The sequence below is a fragment of the Misgurnus anguillicaudatus genome, chromosome 20, assembly GCF_027580225.2.
Source record: "Misgurnus anguillicaudatus chromosome 20, ASM2758022v2, whole genome shotgun sequence".
Classification (NCBI taxonomy): domain Eukaryota; kingdom Metazoa; phylum Chordata; class Actinopteri; order Cypriniformes; family Cobitidae; genus Misgurnus; species Misgurnus anguillicaudatus.
The window spans coordinates 18,710,313-18,729,293 of NC_073356.2; the positions used below are offsets into that span (position 1 = coordinate 18,710,313).

Below are 18,981 nucleotides of genomic sequence, written 5' to 3' on the forward strand. Positions count from 1 at the left end.
TTTAAAATAAACATACACAGATTTAACTCTGGAGTGGAGTTTTTTGTTATTGTTAATTTATGATTTAATCATAAAATATGATTTAATAAATATTTGTGGCTGTTCAATTTAGGTAGGAACTTGGGAATTGGAAATTTGTCATTTCCAATATCTAATGCATGTTGAGTGTTATACTGAGATAAATGATATTTTATACACAGACATCAAGATTTATTGTGATTTTCATTAAAACATTATGCATATATATAATGCAGTTTTCCAGTGTAGGTGGTTTACTGTGCCAAACCTACAAAACCCACACACACAACAGCAACAGTACGTCAATGCTCATCATCACTTCATTTCTTTCCTCAAGTGCACTTACAGAGTCCTGAGTGTTTCTCTGCTAATCATTTCAAGAGTATCAGCCATGAGCTACAGACTCCAATGCAGCCAACTCTCGGTCTGATTTGCCATTAAAGACACAATAACTTCCAACATCAATCAATCAAAACTTTTTCTAAGAAAAATATTGAATTTCAGTATATAAATGAAAACCATTAAATCGAAAAAACACACATTTTTCATATGAAATTGAATCTGACAGGTAGAAATTGTTAATAATTAAAATTCTAGACGGCAATTAGATTCCTCACAATAAATTCTGCAAAAGCATTGAACTGTAGAAAGGTAAACTTGAAGTTATCTTATGGAGTGAATAAAAAAAGCTCAATTCAATTCTTACATTTACTACATTACACCCACAGTCAATGCTGCCAGAACCAGATTTGGACTCAGTACAGAAAGAGAAGGATGACGGTGTCTGATTTAATGGTATTGGTCGGAGGGTTGCTCCTTCATAAAAGCTGGCTGAGGAGACATCCATATATCAAGAGGAAGTACAAGCTGAGAGTTAAACAAATAAATAAGAGCAATTAAACAAAGTGGCCACCACTACAAGACCCCAACACCCATATTGCAAGACCATTCAAATGCAGGACGAATTTTAAATTGTTAAACTTGTTAAAGCACTTAGGTAATTTTAATCTTAATACGCATCAATGTAAAGCACAACTGTCAAAGTTTAATGCACTTATGTGCGTAGCTGTGCAACCTGACGTGCACTTTTCCAAAAATGGTTAGCCTGGTTCAGTCAGCCCCTGCTGGTTGATTTCTCCGTTGACAGCAATCAAATGTAATCCCATATTGTGAAACAACTGTCTGCCAGAAACATCAATATCGATAAACTTTATATTTCATTTCAGTTTTCTTTTGGAGGGTTGTTTACAGTATAAAATTGACTTTCTTGTCATCTACCTTTAACGTTATAGCTCAGGATAATTGCAGGTGACGGTTCAGGACTGCGTGAGTGCCAATCGGTGCCGTTATGCCAATTTTTCTCCAGATTATGACATTAATGGCTTTAGATAATTGGTTCAAAATGTTTGTGGTTTTTATGAGTAAAGATATCAAATGGTATATTTCTGCTCCGGCTGATCCACTGAGATATACATAAAGAACATCTTGGTCTATGATACGTAGTTATCTAATCTATGAGTTTTATGCATAGGTTGTTATGGTTTGTCAGATTTAGAGAACCCTTGAAATTTGTAGGTGTGTTAGAGGAAAGATTCGGTACAACAATTTAGAAATTACTCTGACCACAAGAATGATAAAACACTGTTTATACAGTAAAGCAATTACAAACCCAATATTTACTCTATGTTTAGTTGCCACAGTGCAATAAAAATATCCTGCTTTCTTCAAAAATAACCCAAAGGAAAAGTAATTACCCAGTCTGTTTTTTCTAGCAAAATTACTTGAATGTAAATCACATGGTACAGTAATTATGACTACCAAGCAACTCTGCAGGTAAGTGGATCTCCAGCCGCAGAATTAAGCACTGCTGCAGTAAAGGATTCAATTATATGAAGGTCTTTCTCTAAATGTGCTGCATACACAATAAAACCAAACACATATATACTGTATATGTATTGCTATTGTAGAGGTAGCTGTAAGGCATTCTGTATATTGGACTGACACAGGGGTGACGGCTATATATATCCCCACAGCATCCACAATACAATATATCCCATAGCCCCAATTATAGACATACATACTGAAATATTCACCTACATGTCACAGATGTCAGCCTACTGCTGACATGTTTTCATGGATGATATTTAATATTAGATATTGCCATGTATTTTATAATAGTAGACTACCGTTGAACAAAAAATATTAAAATATAATGATTTTATAGTACTGAAAGAAGATCACATTGAAAATATCACACGCTGACTCAAGGGCTGACAGCAGCCTTTGTAAAACCATTCTGTTGACACAATTCAGTCAAATTTACCACACACAAATTGCTTCAAATCCAAATGAATAAAATCCTAATTGGGTGGATAAAACAGCACGCAAACAAAACCATCTCCAGTGATTAGACTTTGCTGAGAATTGATTCAACAGAAATTACGTGGGATAATATAGCGTTCTGCATAATGAGGACAGACTTCAAATAAATCACAAGAATCACAAAAATTCAAAACTTAGCAAATTTAACAATACTTTAAATGTATTATAATAAACCTTTAAGATTTAAAATAGACAACCAACTCGAGTAGGGCAAATAGGTGGCAACGGTCCACAATGACTCACTGGAAATATTTTACAGAGAATTAAGAATTCTAGAAAAGTGAAATCTCTGGGACAGACAGTGGAATCTCTTGAGAGTGAAAAATTAAAAATGAACTGTCATTAAAGGGGACATATCGACTTTTTACATGTTTAAGTGCTATACTTGGGTCCCCAGTGCTTTTATTAACCTAGTAAATGTGAAAAAGATTAACCAAGTAACTTGGTTAAGTTTTGGTTAACCATTCTCTGCAAGCATGTGAAAAAATAGCTCATTAAAATTTGGCTCCCCTTGTGATGTCAGAAGTCGAGTTGGGGTGGGTAAAGAAATTGTAAAATTTTGCGGAGCGGGTTGGGGCGGGTCATTAAAAACAAAATAAAAAAAACATGCTGCGTCTAATTCCCTGTAGCATATTTTAAATATTTGGAAACATATTTTCATATTTTATTAGGTTCTTTGATAAGGTTAAATTACGTAGGCCTACGTGGCAACGCAACTTCCGCAACGTAACTTGCGCAACGTAACTTGATATCCCCAAACCTTTGGCGTCACGGAAGCGCCAAGTACCTCCCGCTGCCAGCCACAAGCCCACAACAAAACAAATGGAGAAATAAAAGATGAAAGACGATCTGCGGGAGAATTTAAAGTAGGGAATTTGCAAATGTTGAAAATGTTTACCATTATCCTATCTCTATATTAATATGACCATGCTGGTTTCTATGGTTCATTCACGTATGTTGTTGCCAGTTTACAGGGCGATGTAATCTAATGGTTGCTCCCAAGCACTTTTAGGCTGAAATAAAGCCTCTTTTTATTTACATTACAAATGCCTAGTATGTCTATTTTAAGAATTAAAATAGATAGGGTGCGGGGCGGTGCAGGTTGTAAAAATAGATACATTGGTGCGGGGCGGGTTGGAATATTTTATGAAATATTTCATAATAGCGGGAAAAACCTCTGACCTGCGCATCACTAGTCCATGAGCTTCTAAGCAAGGTTGGTTAGTTGGTTTAAAAACTATGAAGCAAAAAAAATTAAAAAAGCATGATACAGGATGCAATTCCACATGGACCCAGCAAACAGTATACAGACTGTTACAGCTCGGCTGTATGATAAAATAATAATAGCCTATTTGAATAATGTCAATATCTTTTGGATTTTTCCAGGATTAAAAGTTCAGCTGACACCAATATTATACTGGCAGTACTAGTCTACATTGAAAAAAAATATTCATTGAATTTAAGGTAAGTGGTTGCAATCCATTTATTTAAGCTACATTTAAACAAAAGACTTATATTTTATTTTACTTTACTAATCTTTTTTGTTTAAATGTAGCTCAAATAAATTGATTGCAACCCCTTACCTTAAAAAATTTATTAAATTCAATGAATATTTTTTTTCAGTGTAACAAACATGGTTAACATTTACGGAACACCGTGGAAATGTGGCAGATATCAGGGAAAAAAAATCTAATGTAAAAATAAATAATACAAATAAAATGAAGATTTATTGAAAATGTCCTTGTGCAACCCTCTACGCCAGGGGTGTTCAAACTCGGTCCTGGAGAGTCGGTGTCCTGCAGAGTTTAGCTAAAAATTTCCTCAACACACCTGTCTGAAAGTTTCTAGTATGCCTTTTAAGACCTTGATTAGCTGGCAGAGACACCGGCCCCCCAGGAGCAGGATTTGACAACTTTAAAGTGTTTTACATTATTCTATGCTAAGGTGACATAAAACATGAGATGTTAAAAAGAAAAGGTGGTTTTAATTCCAATTCTTTTTATTTTACGTAATGCAAAAATTCACAGGGAGGCCACTGAACTTGAGGCGTTGGCGGGTAAGTTAGTTCCCCTATCTAGACAGACCACGTCTTTTTAACATCTCTGCAACAAGAGATTAAGAAAAGACATTTTAAATATATATTCTCATGTTAATTTGTAATGTTACAGTTTTCGGAACCACTAAAACTTACAGCTGTAAAAACAAACCATATTTCTGATGTTCTGATAATGACACTTCTTCATGATTGGTCATGTGTATTTCATGTGAATCCAACCTTCAGTTCCAATAATAAACATTATAAATTCATGTTTTTTATAAGAGATAAAACTGATTATGTTATATTGTGTCATTTAATAAAATAAGAATCTAAAGAAGTGAAAGACCAAACTCGGTATTTTAATAATCTAGGCTTATGTTTCCCGTTATTATGGTGCATACAGAATAAATAGCAACTAAAATATTCTGGTTCTGGAAGTTTCTGATTGCAACTTTTATTAAAAGATTTGTTTCTGACAAATTCACCATCTAATTCTCTTCATTCGCTATAAAAAAAGAAAACACGGGGCACACGTCACTACGGCAAGCAGCAGGTGTCTGAACTTCTCCCTGAACTGCAAGTGGCAAATCTCGCCTATCGGTCTGCGCAGCGCCGCTAGAACTCGAACTCACCTATTAGAAAAGCTAACCGAGGCAAAGTAAGGTGAGCTGACAAGACCTGACCCATGTGGTACTATATGCAAATGGAAAAAGTGCCATTAGTCACCAAAAGTGAGAATTTAGTCGCTGTTTAATCGAATTATTTACTTGCACTGTAGAGGGTTGCATATCATTCAAATAAAAAGGAAACGCACAAAAAGTGAAGACAAGCAACACATTCAGAGATTTTTAGAAATGTTATCTATAAAACTCATTTCATTGGGGAAAATGTATGAGCAAAAGGATCTATGAATGTAGGCAAGCTTTTTAAAAAGGCAGCATTGGAATGAAGAACAGGTCAAGGCCCCAAGGACACGCCTCCAGAGAGTAAATAATTCAGGCTTATGTCAGTGATAAAGTCAAAAGCACTGAATCAACTCGTGGGCTTCAATTTTCCAAACATTAGATAAAGGATCACAATTAAATTGTAGGCTATTTTCTTTAGCTCACTTTAAACAAGGATCTTCAAAAAGTGTTTTTTCTTTTAATGATGCATCTTTAAATAACACAGTTTCCAATTTTAAGTATTTTACATTTCTACACTCTCTATGCAGAATATAACGTTGGCAAGCCGTTATATTTAATGACTTTAAAACACCCAAGTGACTTTATCTAGCATTTACAGTAGACTTATGACTTAATCAAAAATGTACTTACCGTGTTCGTAAGTTTCCTGGACTCGGCTGTCCATCATAGACCGAGAGGATGTCAAAGTCCTCCTCTAATGCAAAGCCTTGAAATACCAACTGTATCCGGTTGTGTTCCTGTGCCACAATTACCCATGTGCAGTTGGCGTAGTTGGGATATCCATACGGGTATCCAGGGCTTTCTATTGTCCCATTTGGACTGTGTAATGTGTGACTGCAGTTTTGAGCTGTAAATAAAAGAGAAGAATTACGAATTAAATGGATGAAATTGTTTGAGATTCAGCTAAAATGACTAATGCAGTATTCAACTGTCAAGAACCTGCTTTCCATTATGTATACATAAAAGTATATTAACCTTTAATTGTATAACTTTGAGCGAAACTGTGAACATACAGTAAAAGTGGAACAATGGCATAACCATGTAAATATAGACATGAAATTGGCATTGCAAAGGGATGCTGGTGGTATAATAAACGACTTTCAATAAATTATATAAGGAATAAAGCTCAGTTACTGGGTTTTTCAGGCACAACCATTCCAAGGATCCCCTTAGTGCCAATTGGGCATCGTTTAAATGCCACGGCCTACCTGAGCATAGTTTCTGACCACCATGTACCTATCCACTGATGGCTACTTCCAGCAGGATAATGCACCAGGTCACAAAGCTCGGATCATTTCAGATTGGTTTCTTGAACATGACAATGAGTTCACTGTATTAAAATGGCCCCCACAGTCACCAGATCTCAACCCAATAGAGCATCTCTGGGATGTGGTGGAATGGGAGCTTCGTGCCTTGGATGTGCATCCCACAAATCTCCATCAACTGCAAGATGCTATCCTATCAATATGGGCCAACATTTCTAAAGAATGCTTTCAGCACCTTGTTGAATCAATGCCACGTAGAATTAAGGCAGTTCTGAGGGCGAAAGGGGGTCAAAGACAGTATTAGTTTGGTGCTCCTAATAATCCTTTAGGTGACTGTATATACTTCATGTATAGTATGTGTGTGTGCAGTATAGATACATTCCAAACATAGCACGTCACGTTTTCATTATTTGACATGTATGTTTGTTACATTGTTACACTTTTACAGTTTATTCAAAAGTACATTATTTTTATTAGGCTAGTGTTTCATATTTGTTTACATATTCAATCAGAAAGTTTGCTACAGTAGTCGATCAACATAGAGTTGCAGAGCATTTACAAACAATGCTCTATGATTTACAACCTGCAGCGTAATGAATATGTTCATTTGGCAGTTTAGTCTAGGTTTTACATTATTAATTTACATTAATTACTGTGTTATTTCATCTGACAGAGCATTTATTCATTTGTTAGAACAATAAAATGCATCCATAACAAGGACCTTATAATGTCCATGTAATTATTAAAGTGCATACTCAAGGTGCATATAAATAAGCTGAGCTAAAATTACCGTAATATTTATTTATATGTTTGTTCCACCTCTGCAAACTTATTAAGCACTAAGATTCAGGAGCCTTTCAAATCTACACATGGTTCACAACATTAATACTATGAGTGATCAGTATAACGTTTCCAGGGTTACCCTGGAAGAAAAACAGGTAATAGCATTCATAATACACTTGGTTATTACTCTGAATAATTTTAATAACTCTATATTGCCTGCAGCCCAGACTACACTCTTGTTCATTAATTGCACTTCTCTTTTGCATACCTGTCAAAGACCTCTTATAAAATATTGCATGCAATCTGAAATTTTAATAACTGTGTGTGGCTCCATTCATTAAAGAAAAGCTTGACCTTAATTACTTTTTCTGGACAGATCTACCAGAACTTTTAATTAATTGTCCCTTCTTGCTTTAATAATCTTTAATGTTGTCCGATTTGTTATCTATGTATTTTTATTCCATCTTACATCTGCTCCAGTCACACAGGATTTGACAGCATGCCCTAACTTCCCCCATGGTTAGTACAACATATTACTAGTTTCAACTGGAATATTCAACTGGTACTGTATATTCTACTGTATGTAGTGTATAAAAAAGAGAGAAAAAAACATTTTTTAAGGCAAAACAATGCAAACAGATATAAAATCTTAGTGTAGAACAGTTATCTGTTTGTTTAATTCCTAAACAAATAAGAATTTATCTGGGGTTAGGTGATTAAAATGGCATTAGGATACATAATTAGATAACATCTGTTATATTCGAAGCACATTACATGAAAACAAACCCAGGACACAAATGAAAACTCAGCATGTCCACATATAGCACGCGCATTTCTCTAACATACTGGAGTGGAGATTACACTGAGATTACTCTTAATGAAAAAGGAAGCTCTAACAGCATGTCACATATCCACAAATGTTCATTGCGTTCACTCAATGCGAAGCCATTGCATGAAGTCAGATAACGCTATTTAACGCAACGAATCTGTATGCTAAACATGGAGTGCAATTACGTGGGAATAAATTTGCGTCCTCTTATTCCATGCACGAATAACCTGCTGGGTTTTATTGGATAACTCCGCGACAGAATTGGGATTTGGATTTCTTAAGGAAGAGAGCTTTGCCTACCAGCACAGAATTGTAATAATTAAGTGAAAATGTATCTGCGTAAGGAAAAACCTCTGGTGGTTTTGTTAAACTAACGGTTTCTCAAAGAATTGTTGCAATACAGTTGAGTGGTATTCAAATAATCTGCCTTGGGCCAGTAGCCATATTTCTGTAGATTTTTCCAAATGATAATAGAGTGTTTAGGGTTTAGAGAATGCCTCGTGCCAAGTATAAAATGCATGTGTTTGTGATAACCGTACTCATGACACAAATTAACTCATGACGCAAATTATTTAGGCTAGGGAGTATCCCAAAACAAAATACTAAGTAGAATTTGTAGCTCTTGAAATTTTTTTTAATTGGAATTGTAAGGCTAGAAGATGAGTCAAGAGCTCAAATGCAAAAAAAAAAAAACACTAAACACCACCTCAATAAAAAATAAGAAAGATATTGACCGAATGCTCTCGGCATGTTAATCAAATACCTTAGCTTTAAAGTGCCCATATTATGAAAAACTCACTTATTCTGGGTTTTGGGGTGTTCTTTTGTGTCTCTAGTGCTTCCACACGCATATAAACTTGGAAAAAAATCCATCCATGCTGCTTTGAGTGAGATACAGGTTTCTGAATGTCCTCTGCTTTGAGTCTCAGATTGCACGATTTCAAAATTCGCTCCGTTGTGACATAACTAGCCTTGTCGTTACATTCCGTTTGAAATTACCCGCCCACCACCCCACTCGCAGGTCTCCACCCACCAGGTAGCTAAAGAGCAGTCACTTCACTGATATCCTCTATACTGTGATCATGTCTCACGGAAATAACAGCGCTATTTGGATATTATGGATTATACTCCTACTTTTAAAAACAAAGTTTTATCGCGTGTTTATGTGTTTACTGGAACCTAAAGTGTAATCTCATATACAGTGTGTTACGACGTAAATAGTCCTCAGATTGCAGGCGATATTATATTTTTTATTACAAGACGTTCATGTGAAATCTGATGTAAACATCAGACAATATATCTATATTTCACGGATTATACGGATTTGTGGACAAAAATGGTCATTGAATGTATTTTATTGGACTTTCATGGATTATTCTCACATATAAAAACAGACTGGATTTGATTCGCGACCGTTATATCAACACAAAAGGTAAAAAGTCACGTTTATATTCTGCATGTTGTCATCTGGACTTCTGTCACAAAATACTAATTGTATGATGCTAGAGCATCTGTATCTCAAAACAGAGACCATACACTGATGCTAAACCCATAGACCTTTTAAACGGTGTATAGTTATGTTAATATTATTAATGTTTGTAGACAGTAGGCTATATAGATATTGTTAGCAGCATTAAAAAAATGAGGTCATCACGCCCATGAATTGGTGCACGTCGAGTGGGTGAACTTGTGTGTGTGTTTTAGCAGTCATTTGCCATTGAGAACGGCGATGTGGCTAAACGCTATGCTAGTTAGTTTGCAGCGTGGTTTCTCCTGCAAACCCAGTGAGCAGCTACCGTACCATTTTTGAAAGTTAAAATAAATGTTTAACTGCTTTATTTTACAATTCTACATGAACTTACTAAGTAATAGTGTTTTGCCAAACTAACCAAGACCGGGCCTTACCGACCAGTCTTTCTGACGAGCCTAACGTACCCCACTTTCCCAAGATACGGTGGACCTCCCGCTAGCTTCTAGCAATTAGCATGCTGTCCACAAGCAGTATACATTCCCCGCCGGGTCTTAATTTCTGTAATTTGCGAAAATAATGCGTTTGAAAATGTTTTATAACTGGAATATGTTAGCGTTCTCCAGGGCAAAACGAGTGTATTGTTGAGACTGCTACATCACAATTTACTCTGGAATCATTATGTGTCATGAGTTTCTTCTCATGGAGGGTACGTATTAGTAATACTTTTTTGCTTGATTTGTCTGTTGGCAATACATAAACCGTTAATAATAATATATGATTTATAAAAATAATAATACAGTCTGTACTGCTCGCAATACCATTGCGCATGCAAACATGACATTAGTAGTGGGGCGTGGCCAAAGTAGCAGCAGCACATAAATATGTAATGACCACCTCAAAACGGCACAATCTGAAATGCACTGAAACAGAGGCTACTAGAGATGGGTAACAATCTTTTCCTACAAGCTATTTCGAGCAAACAACTTTTGAAAAATGTTTTATGGAACACATACGCATATTTAACTTGTGGAAAAGCAGTCATAAGATGGGCACTTTAAATGTGGTTAATCTAGGCCTTGCACCATTCAGAAATACCACTTTGTTATCATAATCTGTTAAATGCCACGCCAATTTTGTGCACTTGTCGAAAAGATGAGCAAAAAGACCGTTGATCAAATTTAAACTTGTATCCCCTGAGAATACTTGGACCTGAATACAACAGTAACATGGACCGCCTTTCCAATGTTTGTAGTTGCATCTTTAGTGATTTTGCAATTGTTTACTATATCTTGTTCAAAGAAGTGGATTTTTTAGAAGTGGAAGATTTTGTCACAAAAGCTTGCATACACTATCTTTTATTTAAAGTTATGAACATTTACACTTGCATTTGTGGCATTTAGTTCTATTGTGATTTTATTCTAAATGGACTTACTGTACCCTGTCAGCTTTATTTTTCGAAATATTTACTACAGTTGTCACTGGTGCTGTAAACTTCAAAAAGTACAGCTTTGGACCTAAAGAGCTCATTTAGTACCTCAGAGATATTGATACCAAATGTTTATTTAGCTGTACCTAATGGTATACTTTACACTATTTGGACCTTTTAAGTGACAGCTGGGGTACATGTTTTGACATTTTTTTCTAGCAGCATACAGTGCATTAAATAATACATTTTTATAAGTATGTTGGTTCCTTGGAAATCAAACTCAAACATTAACAACAAAAACTAATCAAAAAAAGCAGTCATGATCTCTCCTTGAGAGTTAAAAAGAGTAAAGTATGATAAAGTACATTTATCCTTCTTAGTCATCTAGTTAGCATTACACTATTTTATACAGAAGACAATGTTTTGTCGTACAGCAAGGTGTTGGGAATGCAGAAAAATACACTGCCTAATTATCAAAGTACAGTACATCCTGATCAATATTTTGGGGTTGCCAGATATTCCAAACAAAACCAACCCAATGACCAGTTAAATCTAACCCAATAAACATAACTCAAATGCAGCACTTTTCTCATATCTTAATATTGACAGCCGATAAACAAAATCCTTCAACATTTAACCCACAGAAAAAGACAACCTGATCTCACGAATTTCCGTGGCATAGTCACAGAATTTTGTGCTAATTTTTCCGTGGCATTCTCACGGATCTCCGCATTTTTCCGTGGCCCTGCTACGGACTGTCTTTATCCGTGGCAATCTCACGGATTGCTTACTCAACTGTTTTGTCCTATTTTCTTACCATTTTCGCTTTGGTTTAGGGTTAGATTTACATGAAATGACATCCTTACCCAAACCCAACTCTAACCCCAACGCCAGGCAACAATTGTTCAAAGTTTAGAAAATATAAAAGAATAAATCAGAAAAAATAGTATAAACCAATATTTAAAGTGACATACTAACGCAAACACCAAATCTAACCCTAAACCGAAGCGAAAATGGTTTGAAAATAGGAAAAAGCAGTTGAGTAACCAATCCGTGAGAATGCCATGGAAAAAGACAGTCCGTAGCAGGGCCACGGAAAAATGAGCACAAAATTCCGTGACTATCCCACGGAACTTTGTGAGATCATGTTGGATCACCGCAGACTTGGCAACATTGGTAAATCCACCCTGGACCGTTCCAATTTAGCGGACGACTTGTGTATAGCGGCCCATAGAAACAGCAGGTAATGACGTATCTATGTATACATATCTATGCGTAAGTTGGTCCCTCTTAATATCACACGTGTTTAACTGTAACAGTGATGCCACAGGTCCACACATTATACACAGCTAAACAGTGTTTTTCATCATGTTCTCATCATATTCACAATCTTTCCTTTAGCACAAATGGTAGAGCATGGTGCTAGCATTGACAAGTTGATCTGTTTGATCTAAATACATCTGATCCAAATGTAAACAGATTTGAAATGATAAAATTATCCACATGTAAGAACAACTAATGCAGTTATTCACAGAGATACTGCACACAGATGTTTATTGCCACCCTGACTGCTACCAGACTGAAAATTGTGAGCGTTTAAGTATCTTGTGTTCTGCATTCATAACATAGTGTCTCCAATACAGAACAAAAGCACAGAAATAATCTGACCATGATGGAAATACTATTGATCGCCCACCTACAACTGTATCACCCCCCCTTCCCCCAGATACATTCAGGCCCTTTGATGGTGTGAAATACAAATTATAAACTCTTTCATATGGCATACCCCATTATCAGTGAATACATTACTTCACCTTGCATGCTGGTTAAAATCAATAGCTACAGATTATCTTTAAGAACGGGTTTCTCACTTGAAGAAAATTCATTTGTATGTAGGCTGCTGACCGCAGGTTAGCTACTAAAGGAAATTTCCATTTACTTCTTATTTAAAGGTTTTCACAGATTCACAAAAGCTTGAGTAATGTTTTTTTATTCTAATACAGTGTAGAACAATTCAGATGCAATTCCCTAAATAAATATCTCTTCACATATGTTTTTTGTTTGTATTGTACACATGTATTGTCTTGTGTATAGAAAACAATACATTTATTTTTAAATGCTCTACAAAAATACAAAAAAATACAAAGCTCCCTAAGCCTGCAATCCTCCAGTCTTTTTGCATTTGTTTGGTGTTTTCTGAGCATATTGGTGAAGTGAAGTGCAAACTGGGAGCTTTGACCTTGTTTAGATCAACTGCTGAGACCACCTCCAGAGCCAACCAATGTTTGTTTTACCTCCGCTGTTGTGTTGCTGCTACGGGGCTGCGGGGCTCGGCATGACACTTTGATAAATCGATGGCTGCCGTGCCGTACTACGGCAGGACAGCAATGCTTCAGAGTGGCCACAATCAGAGATCTTAAGAGGGCAGGATAGTGAGACAAGGATAGGGGGATTCTGTATGAGCAGCCGGTCTGTATGTTCTTCACCTATTTAACTAAAAAAACTGTGGGCAGCATGAATTTCGTTTTAAGATAACACCAGTCTCTGTTCTTGGCAGAAATACCCAGTTTCATTGGCAGGGATTATTATATGCGAAATTGCATACTGTGACAGTAGGCACTGAATTAGATGAAGTACCGACCCATTGACCAATAAAACAGTCCAATATAGTATGAATATAGATGAATGAATTAGGATACACTAGATCTGCCAAGTTGATACATCACGTGACATAAGTCGTCAAAACAACAAGTTAGTTGTCAACTGGAATGATGTTAAACAACCGCAATTTAACCACAAGGGGCATCTGTTTAGAAATGGATAATTGACGAAAGGCTGTTGAATTATAAGAAAATCAACCCTGTATCACGAAATTATGTACCTATAGTCACGTAATTTTTTTTTTTTCTGTGACACTATCACATTTTTCCGCGTTTATATGTGATCATATCACGCAGTTCTGTTTACATGTCCCTGTAACGTATTGGTTACTCAACTGCTTTATCCTATTTTCAAACCATTGTCGCTTCTGTTTAGGGTTAGATTTGGTTTTTGCATTAGGATGTCACTTTAAGTATAGGTTTATACTATTTTTTCAGATTTATTTTTTTATATTTTCAATTTTTTAAACCATTGTCGCCTGGTGTTAGGGCTAGAGTTGGGTTTGGGTAAGGATGTCATTTTATGTAAATCTAATCCTAAACTGAAGCGACAAGAAATTAGGACAAAACAGTTGAGTAACCAATACGTGACACATAAACAAAAATGCATGATACGATCACGAAAAAAAAAACGGAAATTCGTCACAGTATCAAAAAAAATTTAAAAAATTACGTGACTATAGGTACGTAATTTCGTGATACTGGGTTGAAGAAAATAATGGTTGTTATGTGGCACAACAAGAAACGGATTATTTTCAAATAATTCAAAGACTGGAGTCAATTATTCCGCTTATACGGTTAACACAAACATCGCTCTGGGGTGCGTTTCCCAAAAGCAACTATGGGCGCAAGTTCTGTCATTACCAATAGAGTTTAATGGTATCAACGACCATAGTCAGCAAACGATGCTTTTGGGAAACGCACCCCTGGTGCCTATTTTTAAGACACTAGAGAGGTTAAGTGTGTGGTTTCCAGAAAAATAACAACCTGATCTCACCGATCTTTTTGCTCATTTTTCCGTGGCATTCTGACGGATTTCCGCATTTTTACGTGGCCCTACCACAGACTGTCTTTTTCCCTGGCATTCTCACGGATTGGTTACTCAACTGTTTTGCCCTATTTTCTTAACATTGACACTTCAGTTTAGGGTTAGATTTACATAAAATGACATCCTTACCCAAACCCAACTCTAACCCTAACGCCAGGCGACAATTGTTTAAAGTTTAGAAAATATAAAAGAATAAATCAGAAAAAATTGTATAAACCAATACTTAAAGTGACATACTAACGCAAACACCAAATCTAACCCTAAACTGAAGCGACAATGGTTTGAAAAAAGCAGTTGAGTAACCAATCCGTGACAATGCCATGGAAAAAGACAGTCTGTGGTAGGGCCACGTAAAAATGCAGAGAACCGTGAGAATGCCACGAAAAAATGAGCAAAACATTCTGTGACTATCCCATGGAACTTTGTAAGATCATGTTGCAAATAATCAAAACATTTCTCAACCAATCAGAATAAAGCATTCAACAGCCCTAAGTTATAACTGTATGTATTTGCTTTTGAATAGAACCACGTTATCACTTTCTGACATTTTTTAATAAAATAACACCTTTTTCTTCTTCATTGGATAACTCCTCTCCTGGGGGCTCATGGGATAGTAAAGTGTCCGTCAAATGAATACTTCAGAATCTTGTCGAAAGTAGTAAGTCATCTGGGTACTTTTCGCCTACTGTTTTCAGAAATCTATGAATTTGGACATACTACACACCTGCCTACTGATTTTCGCCTACAATATAGTACGGAATTAGGCAGTTTCGGACGCAGCGATACTCAGGCATAACCTTGGAATTTACATCATTGCATGGCATTGTTTAACAAAAACATTGTATAAATAACATCATAATACATTTCAATCCCTGTACTGGTTCTCTTACAAAATCAATATAGACTGAACATGTTCATGTTTCTAGCTGATCCTCTCTACATGTGTTTTCAGTTTTGTTTTTCTGTCTTTGTTTCTCATTTTATTTTGTTTATTATCCTGTTTGTTCAGTTATGTCTTCATCTCCAGGCAGATGAGCCTGGTGTGGACTTAGGATTGTTTAATTAAGCTATTAATAATAAATGATTGTGTTTAGCTATTTAGCTAATAAACTGTTATTATAAATTAGAAATATGTAAGTTATTTAAACATTCTGGTCCTAATTGAGTTTCTATGTTGTTTATTGTAGATAAACAATGTTATATTTATTGAAAACCCAGTAAGTATCTGGGCCAAATCCAGTTTTAATACCAATGAGATGATAAAATATAAATGCTAATATCACTAAATGCAATAACTGCACTTTGTAGATAGTGTAAATGAGCTAGATGTTATTAACTTTTTCAAAATTGTTCATGCATGTACAGTAGTGTTCTCGGTCGCTGCCTCTCCTGCCCTGAAGATTTATTATGTTAGGTATTGGCATCCTTTCAGGTGTGGTTCGGATATGTAGCCCTTTATCACAAGATTCAGAAGGTTACTTATGGGACACGTCTGTCTCTTTAGTACATTGTACGGTTACACTGAGAGTAGCTACGTGCTTAGTTTTAACGTTACCACCATTGTCTATCAGATGTAATGTGTCGACACCTTTTTTTTTTGCAAAAACATACAGAACATACATACAAAAAGTAGACATACAGTATCCACATATACAATAAACACAAGAGACAATATACAAAAAATAAAAAAATAAATAAAAGAAGAGGACAAAAAACAAAGGGGCTATCACCTAAAAAGTATCAGATGAAGAAGTCTAATGTAGAACAAATCCTAACTGTCCTTGTAGCTTTCTTATTAGTAGAGGATGATATTACATTCAAGTAATTTTCCAGTTCTTTTCATGAAGACATAGAATACGGGTTTAGAATTGGAGAATTTACATGTGTGGATATAAAATTTACTTCGAAAAATAATTAAATTTATTATAAAGCAAATATTTTCTCTTTTTGGGGGGGGTCTGTGTTTGTGTCAACATTACGCAGATGGAAATATGGCATAATGATGTAATATATATGCTAATAGGCCTGTGACATTATATAGCAACTTCTCAAGCAGATTTTGCTGGTTTTCACAAATACTTGGCAACAGTGTGCAGTTTGGTTTCAAAGCAGACCATTTTAGTTCTAGACAAATTTGTTTTTAAGAGGAAGTTCACTGCTTTTCTCGGTAATGAGAGAAGTCGCACCACACACCATGAGGATGTGCTCTTTGCTGCAATCTTTAAGTACCAAAATGTAGCCTGAAATGTAGCCTATTTTTTATTTTAAAAAATCTGATCTGATATTTTTTCTTATACATTAAGGAATTTAGCAGATGCTTTTATCCAAAGCGACTTACAAAAGCGAGGAAAAATAGCAAAACGATTTGTCATAAGAAAGCAATAACATGAGATGTGTTGTATAAAGTCCTATTCAGCTTATAAAGTTTTCACAAGACATTAGAGACACAGTATAGGGAGAGACAGAAGGGGGGCTGGTCTTTAGTGAAAATCTGCAAGACTGTGTTGTCTTTGCAATGTGTTCAGTGAAAATCAGCTGGTCATCAAGGACCACACCAAGGTTTCTAGCTGTTATTCTGTCTGTCATATACTGGATTTGATGTGTCTGACTTCTAGATTGTTAAATTGATTTTGTATCTCTTAAATAAAGAGATATCTTTATATTTGTAATTTCATCCATGACTATAGACCCTTTTCCAGCTCACGTGTTCAAATAGCCTGCGAGCGCATTTCGGAAACGGAAGTGGTGTTATTCACTGATGATTTGCCCGCACGCTGCCACGTTATCATTGTGTACAAACAGTAAAAGGGTCTATTTATTGGTGAAATAAGCTTGTATGACCTTACCTTACTTGTGGGTGGATTTATTATTTTATTCCCTCTTAGTTTACTTCTTAAAATTACAGTTTGTTGAAAAACATTTATTACCTTCACTGAAAAAAAATTATTAATTGAATTTAATAAATTTTTTTAAGATAAGTGGTTGCAATCAATTTATTTAAGCTACATTTAAACAAAAAATATTAGTAAAGTAAAATAAGATATAAAACTTTTGTTTAAATGTAGCTTAAATAAATTGATTGCAAACACTTACCTTAAAGGCGGAGTCCACAATGTTTGAAAAACGGTTTGGAGAAGGAGACGGGCCGACTACCAAAACACAATCAAATCAAATCAAATGCCAGTTTGCGTATGTGTGGGGCGGGTCTATCAACAGAAGGTCCAGATTCTATTGGGGTAGGGGCGTGTTTGTTTAGGTGATTTCAAATATCAACATTGGCTTTCAAACATCATGGACTCCGCCTTTAAAAAAATGAATTAAATTCAATTAATCTTTTTTTTCAGTGTTCTAACTAAGTGTGCATTAAGGTAGCAGTATTAAAAAGTATATAAAGAAATGCATTATTGGGACTTAATATTGGTGAACTGTAGCAAAACTGCCTGATGTGGTTTTATGCATTTAGACAATTGATATATTTTGAATTCCTATTGCTTTATTTGCTGACCTTTCAACAGACTGCGAACAAATTATGAAAAAACTTTAAGATAAAACAAAAGTTACAAACGTAAAATTGTGATACAGTCACCTTAACAGGTCATTACCCGGTGATGTAGGATACTTGGCAACATTACACTCATTACAGTTTCTCTCCATCACGTCATCTCAATGTCATTTGACAACTTCTGACTGAGTTAAAAAGGCTAATGCTTTGCAAGCCATATAGCAGATAATTTTTGCAATCTCTTGAAATGCTTTCCTTTTAGCATGCCTGCCATAGCTCGGCTGTAAATTGGGCACCTAAGAGACAAATGGGTCTGACTCACCATTTTCATAAGCACTTCAAATCGATCATATTTCCTTTTTTTCAAAGACCAGGGGAAATAGCATTAGCGCCTGAGTTCAGATATACCATACCAACGAGGCATATGTGAATGGGGAATTCAAATATACCAACACAGGAGGAAAAACAACCTTTTCTCTTCCACAAATCTCCCTGCCTTCAACATATACCTTCTAAAGTGTCAGGGCATTTAGCTCCAAACTCCATCATATCTGCATTAGCCGAAGAACGGCCGCCATTACAATGGAATTCAGCCACCTCAGCTTTCCCGGGTAAATCCATACATTACCCTAATGTTTGTGTGAGGTGATCGGGAAGACCATTAATAGCGAGGCAAATGCAGTGGAAAGTGGAAAAGATTGGCTCTGATCGAGCGAAGCGGCATCGCTGCTGTTTTCTGTGGGCCAAGTAGCAAATGGGGCCAACAGCCGGAGTCCACACAACAATCAACGCAGCTGGCATCCGTGTGGCACATCCAGGTGTGAGAAAGACTTGGCTGTATGATGTTTCCAACACAACTTATTAATAGTGCAC

The 18,981-nt window shown here is 35.9% G+C and overlaps 1 protein-coding gene across 1 annotated transcript in view; it reads right to left on the reverse strand.

Moving 5' to 3' along the window:
• The window catches only part of csmd2 (CUB and Sushi multiple domains 2), a 317,300-nt gene that overhangs the window by 288,218 nt on the left and 10,101 nt on the right, over positions 1–18,981 (reverse strand). Inside the window, exon 2 of the mRNA XM_055218930.2 lies at positions 5,755–5,971. Coding sequence (XP_055074905.1) covers positions 5,755–5,971 — 217 coding nt within the window. The remainder of the gene's footprint in view (positions 1–5,754; positions 5,972–18,981) is intronic.